This window comes from Acinonyx jubatus, chromosome D3 (genome assembly GCF_027475565.1).
Source record: "Acinonyx jubatus isolate Ajub_Pintada_27869175 chromosome D3, VMU_Ajub_asm_v1.0, whole genome shotgun sequence".
NCBI lineage: Eukaryota > Metazoa > Chordata > Mammalia > Carnivora > Felidae > Acinonyx > Acinonyx jubatus.
This window is the reverse complement of record NC_069392.1, coordinates 36172521-36187413: the sequence shown is the minus strand read 5'-3', so window position 1 is coordinate 36187413 and position 14893 is coordinate 36172521. Positions and strand designations below refer to the sequence as shown.

Genomic DNA, 14893 nt, shown 5'->3' with positions numbered 1-14893 from the left:
ACAGTAATGTTCCCTGAAGGGCTGCCCAGGCAGTCACGACTTTGTATGTTGTCACACACATCTAAATACATACACACAGTGCAGTACACAAACACATTAGAAGTGTCTGCCTGAATAAGAATGGTACTTTCCTTTCTCCGTCTAGCCAGATGATGCTTCTCTCAACAGTACCGCCCTGTCAGATGGGTCCCCAGATGAAGAAGGGAGTTTTACAGTTCCCAGGAGTGGCTCTGTGGTAAGTCGTCACATGCCAAGACAATTGCACATCAGGGCAAAACTGCAAGTTCAAGGCGAGAAGAAGCAATTTCCTCAAAACAGATAAGAAAAACTTGAACTGAGATTGCAAAGAAACCACAGCTGCCAGTAGACCCACCAGTGTTGGGACAGTTAGGAAGTAGGAGACTCAAAACTGAGGAACAACTGGATCTTAGTTTAAAAGAGGGCTCCATAAACTAACACCTCTATGGTCAGAAAACAAAGGATGTTCTCTACGTGTATCAAGCACGGAGGAATTTACCTTTGGTCCTCTGGGCTGAGTTCACACCAGTGATCCAGCCTAACTCTGCCATTTGACCCAAAGGTCCTCTTACCTGCAGGATAAATTAAAAAGCCCTCATCCTGATATTGAAGGCACTGTTGCCTACATTTCCAGCCTTAGATCACACCCATATAAATCCTCCAATTCAGACAGATTCTGTACTTTTCTTTCTCAGAAAGTCTCATCATTCCCCCTCCCCAGAACCACTGGGAATCCCCGCCTGGGGTCTCTCTGTAGCTGCTCTGGCAGGGGGGTTACAATGGACCAGAAGAAGTGAGAGACCCTGGTAAATGAGATAGCAATTCTTTGATGACAGGATGATTGGAAGGCAAGAGCCCATTAGTCAGGCAAATGGAGGGGGCGCATTTACAAGTCCCTCTGGGCAGTAGTTTGTCATCCGGCGTCCAGTTTGAGAGAAAGGATAGTTGATGTTCACATGCATAACACATTAGATCCCCACTGTTCAGAGAGACAAAGCTGTTAGCCCCAGGTGAAGGAGCTTTTCTATTGTGTTTTCAGAGTTTTGGTTTTGAAATTGCTTTGCTACAGTGATCTATAAAAAGCATAAAAGAATGCGAGTGTCTTTGTCGATGGGTAACTTATAAATAGCATTACAGGTTATGGCACAGATAGGTTAGGGGTTACCCACAGTGTCTGACCTACTGGCTTTAAATTCAGCTGCTACTTTCCTATTTATGACTGTGCATTGGAATGCAAATGAGTGAGGATGTCTCTGTTTTAGAGATAATCTCCAGTACTGATGGCTGAAAACAGAGTAAGTCATTCACAAACTCTGACAACTACTAAAATGAGGAGTTACCTACAATAGACCTTTCAGAGTTGTGCTGTGCGCCTGTGACTGGGGACTCCTGCCTAAAGCTTTGCATAGGATCCTATATATTCTCTTAGCTGGTGATGCTACCATGTGCCCAGGGTACCATCCCTAAGCGTTAGCGTCAACTCTACCTACATGCTTCCCTCTACATGCTCATCTCTGAGACCTACGGATTTTGCCTTATAAAGAATATTTCTAGGGGTGCGTGGGTGGCTCAGTCAGTTAAACGTCAGACTTCAGCTCAGGTCATGATCTCGCGGTTCATGAGTTCGAGCCCCGCATAGGGCTCTGTGCTGACAGCTCAGAGCCTGGAGCCTGCTTCAGATTCTGTGTCTCCCTCTCTCTCTACCCCTCCCCTACTTGTGCTCTGTCTCTCTCAAAAATAAATAAAAATTAAAAAAAAAAGAATATTTCTACATTCTACATTCTGGAATATTCTGCATTCCAGAATATTCTACATTCTAGAATATTTCTACTCCCCTCTTTTCCTGTAACTACTTACTTAGTACAGAAGCTCATCATCTTACTGTATTACTGAGATAGCCTCCTAAGTGATCTGTCCCTGACTTTAGCTTATACCCCTCAAATTCATCCTTCCCACAGCTGAAAGTCATTGATCTATAAAAATGCAAGGCATTGAGGAGGGCACTTGTTGGGATGAGCACTGGGTGTTGTATGTAAGTGATGAATCATGGGAATCTACCCCCAAAACCAAGAGCACACTATATACACCGTATGTCAGCCAACTTGACAATAAATTATATTAAAAAATAAATAAATAAATAAAATAAATAATGAATGGATAGATAGATAGATAGATAGATAGATAGATAGATAGATACAAATAAGTGCGAGCCTTGTTTAACACCTACTGAGGTTCCCCCACGTCTTCTAGTTAACATAAACACTCCTGACCCACCTTACTCGTCTCTCTCTAGCTGACTTTACTGCCCCAGTCATTTTATAAAAGCCAACACAGGACTGCATGTGGTTCCATGCACACACCAAGTAGCACTTGAAGCAGAATGGTTACATAATTGAGTTGCTGAGGGGGAGGATTTTAGGTAGGCCTTATTTTCTAGGTTTTCATTAATCCATTCATTCATTCACCAAATCCTTGTTAGACACATATTGTCTGCAAATAGGATACTTGAAAGCTTGAGAGTATAAGAGAAAGACAGTGGTCTTGTGTAGCGGTTATAGATAGTGTTTCCTGGAGTAAGTTAATCATTCAGATTTTCTAAAAAGAAAGAAAAAAAACTAAATCTTTTTTTTTCTGAAAACTGATTGAATGCTAATTATGATACAAATAAAAGTGTCAGCAGTATTGAGACTCAAAAAAATCTGATTTGTATCAGTCTCCAGTGTGACTTACTTTGGATGGTTTGTTACTCAGATATCTTTATTTAGAAATGTTGAACAAATTGGCTAGTTGCTAGAGAGATGAGAACTTAACCCTTACTGCACCTATACTGAAAATCGTTCTAGAACTTCTTACCACCGGGGAAATACATTTTGACCTCTCCGCTTCTTGATTATAAGGAGGCATTGGCACCCCAGGTTGGTTCTGCAGTTTCTTCTAGATGGTAAGATTTCTAGTAATTCAGTGAAGTGGTAGCAAGGACTTCAGGGGTCCTGGCCATGACTTCTGTAAAGTATATCTTACTTGGCAGGGTGAATTCCCAAGGACATTTCATTGTCATCTTCAAGACTTCAGAGGGCCCCAACAACTTGCCCTTGGAGTTTACGTTGTGAAATGGTATAAAGTAGATAAACTAACTTGGTCTTTTCCAAAAGGATAACCTTGGCTTGATCAATTTTTTTTCAATCTTTCATCTTTTATGTACATTAGAAATGTTATTTTATGATAATTGAAACCTCTGTATGTATGGGGTCTATCTTAATTACTATGACTCTGGTTTGTTTTTGATGTCTGTTGGGCTGTGTTCAACCTTGTTGTTCTGGATTAAAATTTTCTTTCTTCTCAGGAATTTTTACTTCAAATGAGCTTAGGATGACTCTATAACCAGCCATTAAATAAATCTGTTAGGACTTCACTAAGAATTTTACTGAATTTAAAGATTAATGTTGGGGAGAAAATTCACATTTTAAAATACTGACTCTTCCCACTGAGAAATAGTAATTGTCTTTCCACTTATTTATGTTTTCTGTTCTTCAATAAAAGTTCATAATATTCTTTCTTATACATTTTTTGTTGATTAATTACTTAGGAACTTAATAGTTTTCATTGATACTTTAATGGTAGATTTTTTTATGATACCTTCTAGTTTGTTTTTGCGGCACTGTAAGGGAAGTAAATTTTTGGATTTCTCACGAGAGTATATTTTATAGCTTCCTTTCTGAAAATTCTTCTTCTAAGAACTTTTCATTTGATTTTATAATTTATAGATATCATCTGAAATAGTGAAAGTTTTCTTTACTCAATCTTTAAAATAGTCATTTTTAAAAAAAATTTTTAATGTTTATTTTTATTTTTAAGAGAGAGCGAACGAGGAAGAGGCAGAGAGATGGGGAGACAGGATTTGAAGCAGGCTCTGTGCTGAGAGTGGAGAGCCTGATGTGGGGCTCAAACTCACAAATGATGAGATCATGACCTGAGCCGAAGTCAGAAGAGAGGCTTAACCGACTGAGCCACCCAGGCATCCCTAGTCATTTTATTTCTTTTCCCTGTTTAATTGGACCGATCACAATCACTGATTATATTGAATAATAATTATGGGGATCTTTGAATAAGTTCTTGATTTTCTCATGAATTCTTTTAAGTTTCATTGTTAAGTAGAATATTATTTGTTCTAGATTTCTGAGACTTCTAGTTGTTTTTATTAGAAATGGAGGTTGAATTATATAAAATAATTGTTCATCATCTATTAAAGTGAATATATTTTTCATCTTGAAGCAATTACTTAAGGAAATTCTATTGATGTCTTTCTAATATTGAACTATAATTTTGTTGGTAAAAATGAACCCTACTTATTGTGTTACATTATTCTTTTATTACAATGCAGAATATATCATTTACTACTATTTTAGCATTAAAAACATTTTTTTAATGTTTATTCGTTTTTGAGAGAGAGAGAGAACGTTAGCAGAGGAGAGGTACAGGAAGAGGAAGACACAGAATACGAAGCAGGCTCCAGCACAGAGCCTGACGCGGGGTTCAGATTCATGGACCGTGAGATCATGACCTGAGCCAAAGTCAGATGCTGAACCAACTGAGCCACCCAGGCACCCCAATTTTAGCCTTTTTAACTACTGTTCTAATAAATGGGATTAGCCTATATATATATATAATTTCTTTTCATTGTTACAGAGTTATAGTGACCTTGGTATGAAAGTGTTAAGAAGCTTGTTTTTTTTTTTTTTTTTCTTCAGTATTTTGGAGCCATATATTAAATTTTGGTGTAAATATATAATCTATAAAAGCTATTATATATAAGTTTGTATTGCAATTTGTTTATGAAACCTCCAAGGCCTGGCATCAATGTAGATATAGTGCTTTACTTTTTCAATGGATATGGTTTTGAAGTTATATTCCTTTATATTCCGACTGGTATGAGTTTTGGTAATGTATGTTTGTTCTAGCAAAATATCCAATTTATTTATCATTTTAATATATGTAGATGTTTGAGTGTGTGTACACACATGTATACAAATATATACACATATTTATTTAGGCATATACTTTCTAAATTTTCTGCGAGGTAGCTATTTGCCCTTTTTTATTTCTAATATTTATGTCTTTTATCCCAATTAGAATGTAAATTGTTGTCTGTATCAGCAATATTTTTTAAGAAATCACTTCCTTTAATTGAGGAAGCCTACTTTTTCTTTTCTAATTATTTTTTTATATTTTTATTTACATCCAAGTTAGTTAACATACAGTGTAATAATGGTTTTAGGAGTAGAATTTAGTGATTCTTCACTTACATGTAACACCCATTACTCATCCCAACAAGTGCCCTCTTTAATGCCCATTACCCATTTAGCCTATTCCTCCCCACCCAACTCCCCTCCAGCAGCCCTCAGTTTTTTCTCTGTATTTAAGAGTCTCTTAGGGTTTGCCTCCCTCTCTGTTTTTATCTTTTCTTTCCCCTCCCTTGTATTCATCTGTTTTGTTTCTTAAATTCCACAAATGAGTGAAATCAATGGTATTTCTTTTCCTCTGATTTTGCATAACATAATACATTCTAGATTCATCCACATTGTTGCAAATGGCAAAAATTCATTCTTTTTAATCACTGAGTAATATTCCATTGCATGTATATACCACATCTTCTTTATCCATTCATTGGTTGATGGACATTTGGGCTTCTTCCATAATTTGGCTATTGTGGATAGCATTGCTATAAGCATTGGGGTACGTGTGCCCCTTTGTTTATTTTTTAATTTTTTAAATATTTTATTCATTTTTGAGAGAGAAAGACATAGAGTACAAGTGGGGGTGGAGCAGGGAGAGAGAGGGAGACACAGAATTTAAAGCGGGTTCCAGGCTCTGAGCTGTGAACACAGAGCTTGAGGTGGGGCTCGAACCCACCAACTGTGAGATCATGACCTGAGCCAAAGTCAGATGCTTAACTGACTGAGCCACCCAGGCTCCCCTGAATGTGCCCCTTTGAATCAGCATTTTTGTATCCTTTGGATAAATACCTAGCAGTGCAGTTGCGGTCGTAGGGTAGCTCTGTTCTCAAAAAAAGGAATCTCCATAGTTATTTCCAGAATGGCTGCACCAGTTTGCATTCCCACCAGCAGTGCAAAAGTGTTCCCCTTTTCTCACATCCTCACCAACATCTGTTGTTTCCTGAGCTGTTAATTTTACCCATTCTGACAGGTGTGAGGTTGTATTTCATTGTGGTTTGATTTATATTTCCCTAATAATGAGTGACGTTGAGCATCTTTTCATGTGTCTATTGGCCATCTGGATATCTTCTTTGGAAAAGTGTCTGTTCTTGTCTTTTGCCCATTTCTTCACTGGATTTTTTGGTTTTTGGGTGTTGAGTTTGATAAGTTCTTTATAGATTTTTTATACTAACCCTTTATCTGATGTGTCATTTGCCAATAATCTTCTCTCATTCTGTCAGGTGCCTTTTAGTTTTGTTGATTGTTTCCTTCTCTGTGCAGCTTTTTATCTTGATGATAGTTCATTTTTGCTTTTGTTTCCCCTACCTTGGGGAAATAAGAATTTTCTAATAAGAATTTTCTGTGGTCAAGGTCAAAGAGGTTGTTGCCTGTTTTCTCCTCTAGGGTTTCATTGGCTTCCTGTCTTACATTTAGGTCTTTCATCCATTTTAAGTTTATTTTTGTATATGGTGTAAGAAAGTGGTCCAGGTTCATTCTTCTGAATGTTGCTGTCCAGTTTTCCCAACACTATGTGCTAAAAAGACTGTCTTTTTTATTGAAGCCTACTTTTTCTGTTGTGTTAATTTATTTAATCTTTATTTTTCATTCATTCTTGGTCTTGTATAATTTTTTTCTAGTCTCTTGGATTATAAACACTTATTTTTGATCTTTCTTATTTGCATTTAAGGCCAAGAATTAATCTCTGAATAATATTTTAACTTTTATCATGGATTTTTGGAATTTATTGTTCTTATTGTCTAACATTTAGCTTATAATTTCACATGTGATTTAATTTTTAATCTAAGATATCATTGGAATGCCTTTAAATTCGCATTTGGATAGATTTTATAATTATTATTATATGTTTTATTTTAAAATTGATTGCATATTTGTCAGTGAATGTGACTTATTTAAGTTTATCTCTAGGGTACTGAGTATTTACCCAAAGAGAAAAAAATAATTCAAAAAGATATACGCACCCCTGTGTTTGCGGAATTATTTACAATAGCTGAGATATGGAGCCAACCCAAGTGTTCATTAATAGCTGAATGGATAAAGAAGATGCAGCATATATGTATACAATGGAATGTTACTCTGCCATAAAGAAGAATGAGATCTTGCCATTTGCAACAACATGGGTGGGCCTGTAGGATATAATGCTAAGTGAAATAAGTCAGACCGAGAAAGACAGATACCATATGATTTCAGTCATCTGTGGAATTTTAGAAACAAAACAAATGAACAAAATAAAAAAAGAGACAAAAAACCAGACTCTTAAGTACAGAAAACAAACTGGGGTTGCAGAGGGGAGGTGCAGGGGCATGAGTGAAATAGATAAAGGGGATGAAGAGTACACTTAACTTCAACAAGGACTGAGAAATGTATACAAGCATTGAATCGTTATATTGGACACCTGAAACCAATATAACTCTGTATGTTAATTACACTTCAATCTCAAAAAAAAAAGTAGTTCTGGAGAGTTTAGTAAGATGTAGATTTATCAGTTCTGATCTCAGGTGCAGAAGAGGAAGAAGGGGAACCTTATTACCTGTATTGATTCAAGGCAACTTTTATACATAGAGTTATAACACACACACTCAAACCTTGAGAAAAAAGGAAACAGCCAGTCTGGAAGGTCAGAAACAGCTCCTGTAAGTAATGAACATGGAAAATGTTTGGTATGGTGTTTCTGTAATGTGAAGGAAGTATCATATAGTCAAAGTCTAGTTTTGAAAGAACTCCAGCGGTAGTGCCAACCTTTCACAGGTTGGAATTGAAAAATCATTATCCCCCATAAGTTATACTCTCCAATCCCAGTGCCGCATGATTTGGACAGCAGAGCAAGCTTCACTGGCTGGAAAATGTTGCTTTTCCTTACCATTGAAGCCCAGCCTCTTGTGGTCAGGCACATAGGGAAATGGTAGGATCTGTTATGACAAGCAGAGGAAGTGTGTTTTAAATAGGAAAGGCATTAACATTTGAAATATATTAAAATAACTAGTAAAGATTTAAAAACGATGCTAGTGTTAGTGTGTTTAATGGGTGAATGGATGTTTTAAAACTATAAATACAGAGCACCTAGCCTTTTCACTCAACCTACTTCAGAACTCAAGGTCCATTCACTGGCAGATTTATCTTCCTTTTTCATTCTTACCATGTCATTCCCCTGCTTTAACATGGGGAATTGTGTTAAATGTTCTTTTGTTTGTTCTGTTCTGTTTTGGTTTAACCCTTATGAGAGTCTCAGCTCCTCTGCCTGGCTTTCTGAGCCTTCCATAATTGTAGTTGACTGTCTTGAGTAATTTACTTCTCAGGTTTTTATAATACCTTGCCTCAACTCCTGGTAAACCAGTCTCTCCTGGTTGGTAGCTGAAATGTTTCAGGTATTTCCATACCTGAACTTTCTAACTTTATTTCGGGTCTGAATGCCTGTGCCAGCCTCCTCTGGCTCTGTAAGTCCTCTCCATCAAGCTGTGAATTCCAGTTCCAGTTTACCCACCTCTGGGTGAAACCCTTCCAGGCTGCACCTCTTCCTTCTCCATTACCCTCCAGTAAACACACAGTTGTGTTGTAGAAGAAATTAGCTCTTAACAGCGGGTTGACCGTTTTTCAATAATGTTCCATAAATGTTACTCTCTACTCCTCGTTATGAATAGCTCCAGAGCAGGGATCACAGTTTAAACTTCTGCCTCCCCCAAGATAGTCCCAGAATAGTTTACATTACAAAGGGCATGCATGCCTTCAGTCCAGTAGGTTGGCTATAGGCCAAGTAAACCAACTCAGCAGGTGGACACTTCTCCACTTCACAGATTAAGAAGTTGGCATCTACTAGGGTCTAAACATCCCAAACGATCAGTTTCAGACTGTAAATAAATGCCTCTCCATTTTCAAGACTGTTGTCTACCATAGGTGAGTCATTTAAAAGTTTGAGAAAGTTTTTTTTTTTTTTGAAAACTTCAGAAGACCACTGAAAAGTGGTCCATATCATTTTAAGGATTTTAGTGTACAGATTGGTTTTTAGAGCCACCAGAAATCTGATTGGCAGTAAATTGTGTGGCTTTAGACCTTTTTATGTCTTTTCATTCTCCTACCAGTTCCAGTAATTGGGCATCCATGTTTTAATAATTGGCCATGTCTTTACATGATTTTTGCACAATTACAAGTGTGTAATCTCCTTTGAGATAAAATAGGAAAAAGAACAGACAAGGCTCAAAAATTGAGACTTTCCTTGTGTAATTTGTAGCACATGATAAAGGATCTTTCATGAAGCAGGTGTTCAGTAATTGCTAAATAAATACGAGAATAAAAGAAATAACATCAGGCTCTGTGGAAAAAAATGAACAGACTTTATACTGAAAAGATTGCTGATTGAATAGCAGATTTTCATCGTCACACACATTCATAGATAATAACTCCCACATTCAAATCTATATTGGCAGAAATGATAGATTTGTGTGTAATTTTTTTTTTACTAGTACCCTTCCAGACTTGAGCAATTGACTTGCTTTACAAAGATACTCAACTTCTGACAATATTGCAGGGAAGGGCAATGCTTTGGCAGGATCTCAGTGAAGAAACTAGCAAATCAGAAGCTGGACTAGAAGAGCATACTTAGGTTTTTGGTAGTTATTATCACTCTTTATTTTGTCATGAAGGAATTAATATTGTTAATCATCAACAGTAGCCAACCCCCATATGGTGCTCAGTGTGTATCAGATATTATTTGATGTAATTTATACAGGACAAGTCATGTGAAATTCATAATAACTCTTTGAATATTCTACCAACAGAGAACCTAAGTGACTTGCTCAAGGTCGCACAACAAGTGGGGGAGCCTGGATTAGAATTCCAGCAGTGTGGCCCTAGGGTCCTTTCCATTAGCCATGTAGCTACGTCATCACCTGGAATTCTTTTTTTAAGTTTATTTATTTATTTTGAGAGAGAGAGAGAGAGAGAGAGAGAGAGAAAGAGTATGCATGCAAGTGGGGAAGGGGCAGAGAGAGAGAAGGGGAGAGAGAGAATCCCAGGCAGGCTCCACACTGCCATGCTGTCAGTGTGGAGCCCTATGCAGGGCTCGAACTTATGAACCGTAAGATCATGACCTAAGCCTAATTCAGATGCTTAACTGACTGAGCTGTCTAGGTGCCCCCATCACCTGGAATTTAAGCCTAAAATGTGTGGCTACTGCACCAAAAATAACAAATACTGTAATTGTCAAACTGTGTGACATGAAGCATTGTAATTTCTACATCTTAGGAAGGGTATGAACAGCAAATTCTCCAGAGCTAAGAAGACACAGTTATTTTGACCTTGACACAGTTCTCCTTTGAGAAGCCTGTGTGAGCTGTATGGCTCTGGATTGAACAAAGGAGCAGAAAATCAGGTGCAGGCCCTGTATGAAATCAAGAGTTGCTTGGTGTGAAAAGAACTTTTGTAAACTGCAGAACATAAATCAGATTGACATGTGAGGCAGTCCGTACTTACATGATATAATGTCTTGTGTTCATCTTCCCTTGTTTCACAGTCTATACTTGAGACCATTCCAGCTCTACCAGTTCATTCCAATGGATCTCCAGACCCTGGACAGTCAGTTCAGAATGCAGTGAGTGGTGAGCGACACCTCCTTCTCTATTGAACTTAGGCTGTGTCTTCTTGCTTTTGTTCTGGCTCTCAGCACAGTTACCAGTAACGTTGTCAAGGCAGAGTGTGTGTTTTTCTTCCCATTTTGATTCTGTCACTCTAGCACTCACTCCCTGCCAGCTCCAAACACCCCATTCTGTCACACCAGACAAAATTAATTGAGCCAAATTGGAAGCAGAATCTTTTTCTCCTTCACCACCATCACATCATTTAGAAAGTACTCACTTGGGTAGTGTCTTTGATTTGAGGTCTCTTTCACAAGTAATCTGGATCTGCTTAATAGATACAAGTGGTCCAGGAAGTAGGACACTTCCAGAAATCTCTACTTACGCTCAAGTGTAAGCAGCACCAGAGAAGCTTATAACATACGAGGTTACAGGCTTAGCTTTTAACTGGGCCTCTTCCACTTGAGCATTGGGCATGCTCCAGGGGCTCAGTATGGAATCCGAAATCCTCCTTATAGGAAGTAGGCTCCTTCAAGACCCTACTCTGGTGAGTCCTTGAACCTTTCCTTAAATATGTGCCTCTTCTTATATACAACAGAGCTTCATACTTTCAGCATTAACTTCTAAATTCAAATGAGTAGGGGTGATGAAAATGTTCTGATGTTTGTTATTCAGTTCAAATTACACCTCTAAGAGATAAAAGTCTACTGGGGGTGGTTTGTTGGTTTGGAGAACTGTAATCACCACTCTCCAAAAAAATCTATGTATAGAGCTATAAGAAGTTAGAGTATTATTTAACAATTCATCTTCTTCCACTTTAAATGCAAGCCTCTGTATGAGGAGTGAACATCAAAACTCCCCCTTTGCCATTTCCTAAGTTTTTACTGCATCCATTTATTGTATTTTTAATCAAAAATACTGATACTAATCAGTATTTCAGTTCAGAACTTTACAAACTGTTGGTTTGCAAATTTTCCCATTTAGGTTTTAATATAAGATTCTTTAGGTCTTCTCTTATTTCTTTTCATTGTTGTTCCTTTTGTTCTATTTGGTTGTCCTTTGGTCCCTGTCTATAGAAGAGGGTAGAAAAGATGAGTTCTCTTTTCTGTAATCAAATTGGTCTTTCATTGCATGTGAACAATTTTTCCAAGCAATTAAAAAAAAATGGCAAGCCAAAATCTTAGTCAGACATTAGAGTTTAGGGTTACTCAGATGATTTCTGGATTCACTTGTTTTTGGTCAAGGAATCTATTGTCTCACATTCCAAACTACCTCAAGGAAAATATTTATGTGGTTCATTATACCCATTGGGCTGTTTCTTAATAAACAGCACACAAGGTCAGGTAACCAAATCAAATCCTAAGAATTTGGATGAATTTACCAGAACAAACCTAGCAGTGAAGTCCAAATTTAATTTGAACACATCTGAGGAGACAAAAATCCCATAGTTTGGGAAAAACAATAAGAGAAATGAATTTAGGCAGGAAGTGTAGTGGGGTCTCTGCCCTTCCTCCTTCTGCCTTAAGCTTCTGCTTCCCCAGTAGCGGCAACATTGGGTTTAGGTGGACTTAACTGTAATATCATGGTAACATAGATCTACCTCATTTGTGGGCTTTCCTCTAGTAATCCTCTAGTGCCTTTCATGAGATGTAATCTCATGATTTAATCTTATAAAAACATCAGATGAAATAGAAAGTTTGTTTGGATAATGATTATAGAAATTCATTCATATGGAAATCTGATGACCCCACATTATCCTTTAACTGAAATCCTCTGAGTGAGTCTGATGCTTTCTTGGATGTAAACATTCTGACATGCCTATAAGTTAACTTATAAATATTTTGTACTTACTTTACAGGAAATGATTGTAATTGATTAAGTGACTTATAAAATATTATGCATCTTTTTTTTAGATGATGTTTATCTGGAAAAGAACATTCCACCAGAAACTGAAGAGCTGTCCTTCGAAGTATCTTATTCAGAAATGGTTACAGAGATTCCAAAAAGAAACAAATTTAAGAAGTCCGAATTTAAGAAAGAGGACTTCGCCTTAACTGTATGTAAAGCCTTTCATGATTATTCCAGTAACTTCCTGTAACTTTTCCATGGGACACACTAGTATTTAAAACAAAACAAAACCCACATCTGTGTGTAGAGGAAAGGTCAGGCATCGGTGTTGCATAACACCAGGGCACCATTTATTGTGCAGTGCACAGCCTGCCTAACAGGACTGGGTTGAGGAAGAGTTGTGAGGGTATACGCTTGAATACTGTTTTATAGAAGAAATGGGATTTCCTGGCTTGTGTGCTTTCATGCACTTTATATCCTTACTTTACTTATAGGTTAGTGCAGATTCTAACTGTATACCTAGTTGTGCCTCTAGAAGCCACATATCAGAAGGGAGTACTGCAAAGTCACAGTCATTACAATAAGAAGTGAGCACTTAATGGGACAGGTACTAAAAATTCATCAAATATAGACTCAAGAGTTTATATTATTATTATGGAATAGGCAAGTAGAGCTATAGACTTCATTATCCTGAAAGCCTCAGTATGTATGTATATATATCTCCAGGATATTCTCTCTTAAAAGCCCACTATAAGAAATATGTTACATTGATCTATTGGCTACTCGATAAATGCATTTGTGAAGCATTCATGATGTAGAGCCCTGAATATTCTATGCTGATCAGAGATGGAGGCATGATGAGCAGGGCTCAGGCAGTTTCATGGCTAAAGGAATGGATCATATAAAAACTGGCAGAGTCTTTGCCTAGGTAGCCTAGACCGTTCCCAGACAACCTCCCCATGATGGAGGGGAGCAGGAGGGCAGAGCAAGAACTGTAAGACTCACTGAGTGCCTTCTACCAGCTTGATGCTGCATTAGGTATCCTCTTGTAATCACCCTGTGACTGCTCCCATTTTACAGCTGAGAGAACTGAGGCCCATGGGGTCCTGGGTGGCCCATGGGATGATTAAGTGTCTGACTTCAGCTCAGGTCATGATCTCACAGTCCATGAGTTCAAGCCCTGTGTCGAGCTCTGTGCTGACAGCTCAGAGCCTGGAGCCTGCTTCAGATTCTGTGTCTCCCTCTCTCTCTGCCCCTCCCCCGCTCACACTGTCTCTCAAAAATGAAAAAAACGTTAAAAAAGAAAAAAAGAAAACTGAGGCCCAAAGAAGTTAAGAACTATATCCAAAGCCCGTCAACAAATAGGAGGTAGAAACAGGATTTAAACCTCCATGTGTCAAACTCCAAAGCCCCTCCTGGTCCCTAAGCAGTTTCCATGTTGGTAGGGCATAAGAGTATTCTGGGGCAAAAAGGAAATCCAGTGAGACTCTGGTTTCAAGGGCATCCCTCCCAATCTTTAGGGAGAGTCATCCAAGAGAGGATGCTAGTCCCCAGTTCCCTCATCCAGGCTGTCTGTTGCCTTCTGAGATTTGGGTCATCTGGGGTGCAGGTCAGTCTCTGATGAAGAACTTTGCGTGGGATTTAGCAAGTGGTAATTACTCCATGAATAATTGCAGTTCTTGTCTCTATTGTTGTTGCTGTATATTACCGTTATGTGGGGCCTTGGTCTCAGAAAGAAGGTAAAACAGCTCAGCTTTTATAGGACAAGGTTGCCCCAAACCACATTCTGCATTTTATTGTTTTAATTTTAAAATACTTGAGGTTCCACAGAACAGTTGTTGACTGAATGAACGAATGAATGAACGAGTGGCTGGTTTAAAAACCTCAAGAAAGCTCTAACTGAGGGAGCCCCTATGGAGAACGTACAAAGATTTGTAATTGAAATAACTGAGATTTTTCTACTTTAGCATTTGTTTCAATAGCAGGTTTTTTGAGAACAAAGCATACTTGTGGTTATTATAGGAGAACAATCTCTCCTTTAAAAGGTCTTACTTGTTAGTCTTCACAAGTATTTTTGGATTGTCAAAGACTTTTTGTTTTCATTTTGCTGTATTTTGTTTCCTATTGTGGAAATAGAGAATATAGCAATATCATTGTCTCAAAACTTATAGGAGGATTATTTGGCACTTTCTATGTACTTTTCCTTTTTAGGAATATTTGGAGTCCTCT

The 14893-nt window shown here is 37.9% G+C and overlaps 1 protein-coding gene across 10 annotated transcripts in view; it reads left to right on the top strand.

Annotated features, from left to right (window-relative positions):
* ARHGAP28 (Rho GTPase activating protein 28) overlaps positions 1 to 14893 on the top strand; it is a 240748-nt gene that overhangs the window by 168588 nt on the left and 57267 nt on the right. For 8 of the 10 annotated variants that reach the window (XR_008291487.1, XM_027068532.2, XM_027068526.2 and 5 more), the window contains 3 exons: positions 146 to 235; positions 10756 to 10840; positions 12730 to 12872. Coding sequence is in view for 9 of the 10 variants with exons in the window: in XM_027068532.2 (XP_026924333.1) it covers positions 146 to 235; positions 10756 to 10840; positions 12730 to 12872 (318 nt within the window). In the remaining variant the exon portion in view is untranslated. The remainder of the gene's footprint in view (positions 1 to 145; positions 236 to 10755; positions 10841 to 12729; positions 12873 to 14893) is intronic. The other 2 variants (XM_027068528.2, XM_027068529.2) reach the window with 1 other exon arrangement.